This window comes from Myotis myotis, unplaced genomic scaffold, assembly GCF_014108235.1.
Source record: "Myotis myotis isolate mMyoMyo1 unplaced genomic scaffold, mMyoMyo1.p scaffold_m19_p_2, whole genome shotgun sequence".
Taxonomy (NCBI): domain Eukaryota; kingdom Metazoa; phylum Chordata; class Mammalia; order Chiroptera; family Vespertilionidae; genus Myotis; species Myotis myotis.
Window position 1 is genome coordinate 30,049,664 of NW_023416324.1, and position 10,173 is coordinate 30,059,836.

A 10,173-nucleotide genomic window follows, 5' to 3' on the forward strand; every position below is an offset into this window, starting at 1 on the left:
AACAGGACCCGATTAGGCTAGAATCTGGTCTAGAGTTGCTCATTGTCAGAGGGACCTTTGGTTTTCAGTCCAGGAAAGCCTGAAGCCAAAAGCAGATCTATTCTCCTAACCCAGGTGAAAGCCACTTTTTATCGGCCCCAAAAGTTTGTATGTCATTATACTAGGTCAGGGTTTTCCAACCCTACCTTTTTCAAACCAGCACTTTTCTCAAATGAACCACCATGCAAACCCCAAGACAGCAAACAGATACAAGTGAAACTGGGCTGGTGATAGCTCAAGAGGACTGAGGCCCACTTATCAGACTCCCCTAGCCCATTTGCACTGATGAGGAGCCTAAAACCAATGCACATGATGCATGCCTTTTCCCTATCACTACCTATACATAGACACAACACCCCCCCCCGCCCCCCCACACACACAGTCAGGCTTACTGCCCTAACCTAGTTGCCTTCATCACTTCACACTCATCACTGTACTGTATAAAGACAACAGCTCTCTGGACTCAAATCACACCACCAGACTGACAGCTTCAGTGCTGTGCACAGAGCAGTGATGGCTTCTTCAAGTTATTGTTTGAGTCAACTGGCGGCATATTTCAATAACAATACACAAAAGAAATTCAAATGGTTAAGATTTTTAAACTTTGAAGGCAAATCCAGGATTACCTTGGACGGTTTTCCCCAGGTAATCCCCTTTGCGCTCCTTGTTAATGACATATTGGTATATCTTCCCGGTGGTCAGATTGTTATCCTTCGTGAGGCGGATGTCAAGGAAACGCTCATAGTTACCCAGGTCAAGGTCAACTTCTCCACCATCATCCAGTACAAAAACCTCACCTGCAGTAAACAGTGAAGATGTTTAGGGTAATGAAAAATACACATGCCATGGCACAACTTGCATACCAAAACATAAACACTCAACTAGAACAAAGTTACCTATACGCAAAGCAAAGAAATTTACTTCTAGGTAACTAAATAGGACGCACACATAAAATCACCGACCATTCTCCAAAAGGTAACTTCACACTCCAGTCTGTCAACAAACTGAGTCTGAATCAGATAGTTCTGAAATAGCATGGAATTGAAGAAAATTATAGCCCAAAGGGCTGTGGACATATGAGACTTTACAGTTAGAATGGCATCTGTTGTTTTCAACAAATTCTAATACTTGAGCAAAGCAAGATTTGAAATGTGATAAAAGCATGACTTGATTCAAGGCTTAAACAAGACATATACTGTATATGTTAAGGTCGTTGATTCTAAAAGCCAGCTCTGGGCTACACTTTAGTCCTAAACAAAGTTGTGAAACTGAAAGTGTTTCCCATCCCTTTGTTTCACATTCATTCCTCATTCTAGCAATTTTGCCCAGAATGGTTGGTTTGTTCCTACCATCATAATAAGAGATAAGCTCAAACACAGGAAAGGAAAAAAATGTCTTATTTTCCCCCTCAGAGAGGGCTTATCCTCTGCTCAGGAATTCTGTAGGAAATATTGCCCCTTATGTCCATCTTTTCCTATTGCTATTTATTACACATAGATTTTGCCCTGGTGACACTCACCCTTACAAATGTTTATCTCAACACTAGAGGCTCAGTGCAGGAAATTCATGCACGGGGGTGGGGGTGTCCCTCAGCCCAGCCTGCACCCTCTCCAATCTGGGACATCCCTCTCACAACCTGGGACTGCTGGCTCCTAATCACTTGCCTGCCTGCCTGACTGCCCCTAACAACTCCGTCTGCCAGCCTGATAGCCCCCTAACCCCTCCCCTGCTGGCCTGATCGACGTCTAATTGCTCCCCTGCCGGCATGATTGTCCCCAACTGCCCTCCCCTGCCGGCCTGATCGCCTCCAACTGCCCTCCCCTGTGGGGCTGAGGTGACTGAGGCTGGATGAGGCAGGGCTGAGGGGACTAGGCACTGCCATCTTGTGAGAGTGTGGCAGTCAATTAGTATATTCCCTCTTGATTGGCTGTGGGTACCGTCATCTTGTGAGGGTGTGATGGTCAATTAGCATATCCCCTCCTTATTAGACAGGCTTAGAACGTAGGAATATGAAAACAGAATTTAAAAACTTAGGAAGTATGTTCTATTAGTACATCTCTCCCCAGTTTTAAGCAATTAATCTTTTAGGTACTTTAGTCAATCAGGTATCACAGTTGGTAGGTACTCTCCTATCCTCCTTTAACAATTTCAACTTTTCACTCACCTCAAAAGATGCTCGTTTATATTATCCAAACTCTGTTAGCAAAACAGAAGCTCCAGCATTTAATTGTTGCCGAAATCCCTGCAAAGTGGTCCATCAGCCTGTTTGAATGGACACCTCCATCATAGGAACACGCAACTTGTAGGGCTCAGTTACCTCCATCTTGGAAGGTGCTTGCTATTATCAAGATCTTTCTTATACCAGGGAAAACTCTATTTCTTTATTATCTTTCCATACATCCTATTTGTAAAGCTTGGGTCCAGCAAAAATAAATATACACCCCTGTTCTCAAATATTTAAAGGAAGTTATGTCAACAGATTACCTATTTTCAATCGAAGTGACAGATTTTCACTCAGCTGCCAGAAAGATAATTTCTATTATTTCTGTAACAGAAACCTCTACACTCTAATTTCTACATAGCATATTAAGATTTCTCCTTCCTCTCTGACTAGGTGAGAAAAGTGTCATTCTGCTACTCTAAGGACCTTTTTAGAAGGCAAGAAATGGAAGTTATGTTATGCAAAATACACACAATTTCCTAGGGCCGACTGACATTTCTTCTACGCACTACACAGTTATTTTTAAAAAGAAAAAAGGGCCCTAGCCCATTTGGCTCAGTGGATAGAGTCGGCCTGCAGACTAAAGGTCCTGGGTTCAATTCTGATCAGTTGCATGCCTGATCCCCGGTTCTGGCCGGGCACAAGTGGGAGGCAACCACTTGATGTGTGTCTCTCTCACACTGATGTTTCTCTCTCTCTGTCTCTCCCCCTCCCTTCCACTCCCTAAAAATCAATGGAAAAATATCCTCAGGTGAGAATTAACAAAAAATAAATAAAAGAAAAAAGAAAGAAAAATGCACTGTGCTTACCATGCTCGTAAGGAGAGAATGTTCCTGCATCAATATTAATGTACGGGTCAATTTTAATTGAAGTTACATGTAAACCACATGACTTCAGTATTGTGCCCACACTGCTGGCGATGATTCCTTTTCCAATTCCTGATATAACACCACCAGTAACTAGAATGTACTTCATTTTACTGTTTGACCTGGAGAAGGAAAAATTACAGGTTAACTATATCTCAACAAAATAAACTAAGGTTCAAATACCAGCTCTGCCACTGACTAGTTATAACCCTCTTGGAGCCTAGGTTTCCCTGTCTGTCACATGACTTCTGAAAGTTGTTTTGTTGTTTTTGGGTCACTTAATGGCTTCAGTCAAATATGAATTGAAAAGCAACTGCTAATCAAATAATGTACCTATTTTTTTTTAAAGCTTTGACAACAACCCTTAGAGTTAACCTAATAAAAAATAATAATAACTTTAAGCTATTGATAAAACTACGCCTCAAATGCTGGCTGACATCACCACCAGACAATGGAATACCAGGCAGGTACCTCATTATTTTCCCTACATGGGGAAAGCAATTTCATCCTTGGATGAGCACTCTGATTTCCCATAAAAGAAATAGTCTCTCTGGCTAAACGACAATGTAGCCCCAAGAAAACACAGCTCCTCTAGGTTACGGAAGACAGAATAAAAGGAATGAACTTTAACATTTAGAAGAAGTTGCAGTGAAACCTGAAAATCTTTTAAAGGTAGCTCTCTTCTGCAGTGTAATAACTTGGTCCTTGCCAGCCATCTCTCCCAGCTATGACCTGGAGCGTTTTATGTATTGGAGGAAAGGGGCAGCAGATAATAAACCAGTGTGAAGCACATAATGGGCGGAGGACTCAAAGAGAGGGCAGATTAGATTAAATTCAAAGAACCAGACAGTTGTGGCAGTGTCTGGAAGAAACAGAGTCCAAGAGATAAAAGGGATGGATAGATGTACAGCAGCACAGACAAGAAGTGGAGGAGACAGTGACAGGCTCACCAGGGGGCATTTACCACTGGCCCACAGCTTCAAAGGTCCAGAAACATCATTTGGTCAACAAACCTAAATGTGATCAAAATGAGAAACACAATCACCAAGGAGAAAAAGAGATGCTTGCTTTGGCCAAGTCAGGTCCTTCTCTGGGAACACATCATGTGAAGCCAAATTATAATAAAAATAAGCTAAGAAAGGAACAAGGAACCAGGAGTTCTGCTTGGAACAATCTCCCACCTGCTCTTCCCCAAAGCAAGACACACTTGGCAAGAAGATGAGAATGCTTAGAATGTCTTCCCCCCGACAGAAGACAGACAGAAGACCCAAGACAGACAGAAGACCCCGTGACCATGTCCTGCTCTATCCTCTTCTGTAACATTTCCAATAGCATGCTCTGGGTTTCTACAAAATGCACACGGGGTTCCCAAAAAGGGCTTTAGAGACAGATAAATAAGAGAAATGCTGGGATGCTGGCTAAACAGTCAATTGGTTTCTTCAATGCAAGACCTCTGGGAGCCTTTAATAAGGTGACATTTAAGGTGACCTCCAAAAAAAGGAGTATACAGCATGCAGTTTCCCCAAACTTATTCGACCCCATGTCCCTATGTGGGGGAAACACTTCTCTGACTGTTCCCTTAAAGTAAAACAGTTCCTTCCTGACACATGAATCAGACTTGGTTATATTTTAGATATGCCCCGGCCAGGTTTATCCCAGAGACCATGCCTGGTCTTACTAAATTTGGATGTTCTTAGAAATTCCTCAGCCACTCAGAGTGGGTTACAGAGGAAGGCGACTCATCTCACCATTTAGATCTGAATCGCCCGTTTTACTGTAAAAGGTAACCCCTCTCTTTAGGGGTGATTCTTGCCGTCTCCCACCGTTACCGGCAATAAATATTCCATGTGCTCAAAACCAGGTGGGGGCTGGCAGTCCTGGACTACCCAGTACTGTGAGCATGTAAGTGCTCCTGAGCCAGACACTGGGGACCACCATCCGTCAGATCTGGGCCCATACCTCCAGCGGCTGGCAGTCCAGTTAGAGACAAAACATGTATAAAGAAATGAGTAATCCAGTGATGGTGAGAGCAGAGGGACAGCATGCGAAGGGGATGGAGGGGGCAGAGAGCAGAAAGCTTCCAGTGACACCACCAGGGCGAAGTGCCCTGACCCATCTGGAAGGAAGGAGAAATCCCAGGGAGGGACCCAGATGCTCCAGCTTTGCTGACCCGAGACACTTGCAACGGGCCTCAAAGTCTGACTGCGTGGCTTGAAGCAGGGGAAGGCGAACAGTGCACAGGAAGGTGAAGGCTGCCCACAGAAAACAGGCGGGGCCGACAGAGAGAAGGGCTAGGAGGGGGAGACAGCGGGAGGGCAGGCAAGGGGCCCCATCATGGGAAAACGTGAATGTCCAATCTGAACTTTATTCTGCAGGTGATGGAGACACCGGAAGGTCTCTAAGCTAAGGAGTAACAAAAACCACGATGCATCACAGGAATTCAACAAAGATGGGAGAGAGAAAAAGCTTCTTTTGTTGTTAAATGCCGCGAGAGCCAGTTCCAGCTCCACCACTGTGTTCGGAGATGAGAGCTGTCAAGTCACTTAGGCCGCCTGGAGCCCGAGTCCTTGCATCTGTGAAATGGGGTGACCATCTCCACGTCGCTGGTGTCACTGCTGAAGATTCAAGTCATAACGCGTGTAGACGACAATGCGCCACGCAGACACGGGGACTTCACTTGGAAATGCCACATCGCCACCCCGGGCGGCCGGGAAGGGAGGCGGCCGGCGGCGGGGCTGCAGCGAACAGCACCGGGAGGCTGTCAGGCCCGGCGGGCTCCAAGGCCCCTTCCGCCACCGCACTCGGGGCGCGACGGGGGGGTGGGGGCGGGGGGAGGCAGCCCGGCCGCGGAACCCTTCCCGCCGCGACCGGCGTGTCTCGGACCTTAACCCCCCTCCCAGCGAAGGGACGGCCGCGCCTCGAGGCCGGAGAGACGTGGCCCCCGGCCGTCCGAAAGGCGCGGCATCCGCGGGCTCCCGCGCTCAACGGCCCTCTCCGTCCCCGCGCCACCCCCGGCCTCCCGCGGCTGGGCCTCGCCACGCGACGCCGTGGCCTTTCCCGCTGCCCCCCCGCCCACTGCGGCCCGTCTCCCCAGCGGCGCCCGGCCACGCGGCCCCGCGCGCGGGAGCCGGCTCCTAGCCGGTCCGGCCGCCCGCCCCACTCCCGTTAGGCACGCAACCCATTGGGCAGGCCGGCGCCCCGCGTCACCCCTGATTGGTGCGAGCGGTGCCCGTCACCCGGCGGCGAGGCTGTCCCGCGCGGCTCAGCTCGCGCCGCGGGTTTCCACACGGAGAACAGCTCCCCGGGGTCTCCGGGGCCAGCCTACCTGAGGGCCGCTTCAGATCCTCCAGGCGGCGGAGAGCGGGGAGGGCGACGAGCGTGCTGGGCCCGGCAGCCAGTGAAGCAGCCCGGCCGCATGCGCCCGGCAGTCCTTCACGGAGGCGGGCCCTAGGCGGTGCGCACGCACAGGCGGGGGGCGGGGCGGGCGGACGGACCCTCCCCAGGGTGGAGCCGGGGTGCGCAGGCGCAGGGCGGACTCGCTCGCCTGCCCACCCTGCGGGCTGGTCCCCAGGGCCCTCCACCTGCTGACGCTGGAGAAGTCGCTATTGCAGACTGGGCACGCTCCGTCCTCACCAGCCCCCTCTCCCCCACATCATCCCTGGCGGTGGCCGGTCCTGCGTCCTGTCATCCGGCTAACGCTCCCTGAGCACGCGCTGAGCCACGCCCTATGCTGGGCTCCCAGGGACCCTGTCCTGGGTCTGACGATGTAGTGAAGCCCACTGACCAGCGAATTACACTTCACCATTTTCATAAGTGGCTGCCGCTGCAGTGCATGCCAGGGAAGTGAGCGTTGGGAGGGGGATGGGGGGCTGACCGAGTCTGGTGGGGGTTGGGGATGCAGGCGGGGAAAGTCTTCCCTCTGTGGGCAAAAAGGAGCCACGAGCTAACCTGACTAACTTAGGGAAGGCAGCATGGGGGCCTTGCAAACTCAGAGACCTCACGTAACCACAAAGGATGGTCTGATTTTAAATTAAAATTTTAAATTAAAAAGCAGTCTATGATGGGTAGCCATGTCCTAGGCCAGTATCTTCTCTGACAAAGATCAGCTTTGATCTTAACTGAACCTATTGTCTTTTTGCATCCATGATAGCATACCTTTGGAATGTCAGGGTAACTTGTAATTTCCCCTTTTCCGGACCCTTCCGGGTACAACCAATGCGTCAGGACACCAGGGCAAGGAGACCACAAATTCCCTCATTGTTATTGTTACCGGGTTAATTATTAACTATCCTGTGCCCACCCATGTAAAAGAAGCATGTGTTGCCCTGCAGGTGTGGCTCAGTGGCTGAGTGTTGCACCTGTGAACCAGGAGGTCAGGATTCAATTCCAGGTCCTGCAGGCTCCATCCCCAGTGTGGGTCGTGCAGGAGCCACCTGTTCAATGATTCTCTGTCATCATTGATGTTTCTTCTCTCTCTCCTTTCCTCTCTGAAATCAATTAAAAAAAATTTTTTAAAGAAGCATATAAAATGTCTATCATTTTACTTTTTATCTAATCTCAGAGGTTTCCCCCCCATTTGCTTTCTCCCATCTCCTTAACCTATCACCAATGGATTTCATGTAACCCACTTATATCTCCTTTGATGGGAATTTATTTTTAATATATATTTTTTATTGACTTCAGAGAGGAAGGGAGAGGGATAGAAACATCAATGATGATAGGGAATCATTGATTAGCTGCCTCCTGCATGCCCCTACTGGGCATGTAGCCCACAACCTGGCACGTGCCTCTGACTGGAATCAAACTCAGGACCCTTTAGTTCGCAGGTCCACACTCTATCCACTAAGCCAAACCGGCTAAGGCCTTTGGTGGTAATTTATAAAAATAGGTGGAAACCACCATTTTCATTGAGATTCTTCTTTCTGACAATTGTTCGACAGTTTGGCTCAAATAAACTCACAAAAATTTTTTACGGGTTTGAATGTTTCTTACATTAACACATGAAAAAAAAGTGTCTTTAGAATTGAGACCTGAAGTTTACTGGCAAAAGAAAGGGAGGGAAGAGATCAGGGTAAGAATGAGTGAGGCCGGAAGAAAAGCCTGTAGAAAGAAAGGTCCTGAAGCCCAGAGGAGCCTAGCACAGCTGAATCGGAAGGCCAGTAACTGCGCTGGAGAGCGGCAAAGGGAGAGATTAACGTGAGATCAGGCTGGAGAGGGGGCAGGGCTATATCATGTAGAGCATTCTAGACCAAGTTAAGGATTTTTTTCCTCCTAAGAGCAGTGGAAAACCAAGAAACTTTTGAGGAGGGGGTTTTGTTTTTCTTTTGAGTAGTGAATTACATGCACATGGTTAATTTTTTTTCTTTAAACACTTAAAAAGTAAGTCTCTCACCTCTGTACCCGAGTATTCCTGTTTTCTTCCTCCGAAGCAATTTGTCACAAGTTCTTTTCTATCTTCATTAAAGAGTTTTTGTTTTTTTTAAGGTGTGATATGATCAGATTTGTATTTCAAGAGAGTCACTCATTGGGTGTGGAGAGAGCAGAGCGCCTGAAGAGTGGCCTCTGTGTACAGCTCACCCAACAGCCACTTGGGCTTACTCCTCACGGGGCCGCACACTACGGCCTCCTGTGACATTCCGCCCTATACATTACAAAAAAAAAGAGAGAGAGAGAGAGAATCACTCAAACAAATGGATTTTAAAAAAAGAGAGCGTATGACTCTTTCCAAATCTGGATCACCCTGCTCCCGCCCTGCCAAGCTGCCCAAACTGCACTCAGCTTCAAATCTAACACGTGCTTGCGACGTGTTTGAAGTGTACGGCCACGCATTCTTTTAAGAAGTATTTGGTGTTTATCAAAGTGCCTGGGGCATGATGGACACTGACAGCATACTTGCTGAGGTAATGAAGATCCTGTAGGAGATTTTAAAAGTGAGCTGTTTACTCAGCTGCTCTTCTAGATGACCCCTGGACACTCCCTTCTTCCTCAAACCTCTGCCATCCCCTCCCCCATACTCTCTCTCAGCTGATGGTCTTGCTTCCTATTTCACTGAAGAAAGAGAGAGAGAGAAAGAGAGAGAGAGAGAGAGAGAGAGAGAGAGAGAGAGAGAGAGAGAAGCCACCAGGAGAACTTCCTTGAGCTCTCACCACTGTATCCATCAATCTTTTATCTGTGTACACAAGCTCTGCCTTCCTCCCTGCACTGTGGACCAACTATAGCGGGCAAACTGTGCTCCTAGTGGTCACTTCAAGTGCCATATCCCCTCAACTCAAGGATGTCACTCTAGGTCTCCCCTCCGGCATCAATGCCGCTTCCCGCTCTACCAGATCAGTAGCATGATGCAGTTTCCCCCATCTTAAAACCCTTCTCTTGACTACATCATTCTCTGGCTACCCCATTTTTCTGTGCCCCTTTTAGGCACAACTCCTAGAAAGTGTTGTTTGCTCTTTCTGTCTCCAATTTCTTCCCTCTCTCTTGAGCTCATTTCCCCAAGCATCGCAGGTACAACTTGAGTTTTAATAGTTCCTTTCCTTGTCCAAAGTGCCCTCTTGTGAGGCCTGGGACCTGCTTTTCTGATGTACTGTTGCTTGCTCAGTGCCTAGCTAGCCTCAGTGCACAGTAGGCATGTGATAAACATTTGTTCCACAAATAAATGAATCCAGAAATTAAATTAGACCTCAAATCCTATACCCTTTTAAGAGATGAGTCCAAAATTTGACTTTTAACTTCCCAGCAGCCAAAAGGAAGAGGATAAGTATGGTTAAGTAGAAAATTACGAGATTGCTCAGGAGAAATACCACTTCCTTTAATAACCTTTCACTGACCCCCTAAGTCCCCTACTGGCACCCCTAAGCTCCACCTACTATTTTTCCTTGTTAGCACTTATCAAAACTATAATAATGAATGGGCTAATTGGTTATTTGATGTCTGTGTTCCCTACCAGACTGTTTCATTTGTTAGTATATCCACAACATCTCACATGGCCTGCAAGTAGTAGATGCTCAGTAAATGTTTACTGAATGAATTAAAAAGACCTTTGTTCTTGCC

General features: G+C 47.8%; 1 protein-coding gene and 1 non-coding gene across 5 annotated transcripts in view; one reads left to right on the top strand and one right to left on the bottom strand.

The window, feature by feature from the left end:
- The window catches only part of CTPS1 (CTP synthase 1), a 30,203-nt gene extending 23,615 nt beyond the window's left edge, over positions 1–6,588 (bottom strand). For 2 of the 4 annotated variants that reach the window (XM_036349315.1, XM_036349316.1), the window contains exons 1-3: positions 6,452–6,579; positions 3,070–3,248; positions 666–836 (exon numbers count right to left, since the gene is read on the bottom strand). In XM_036349315.1, coding sequence (XP_036205208.1) covers positions 666–836; positions 3,070–3,248; positions 6,452–6,543 — 442 coding nt within the window. In that variant the 5' untranslated portion in view covers positions 6,544–6,579. Of the gene's footprint in view, positions 1–665; positions 837–3,069; positions 3,249–3,781; positions 3,859–4,076; positions 4,140–6,451 lie in introns of all 4 variants that reach the window. The other 2 variants (XM_036349318.1, XM_036349317.1) reach the window with 2 other exon arrangements.
- Positions 6,589–8,651: 2,063 nt separating this feature from the next.
- LOC118678049 lies at positions 8,652–8,775 on the top strand. The gene has a single exon (XR_004974723.1). It is a non-coding gene; the product is annotated as a small nucleolar RNA SNORA11 (small nucleolar RNA).
- The last annotated feature ends 1,398 nt before the right edge of the window (positions 8,776–10,173 follow it).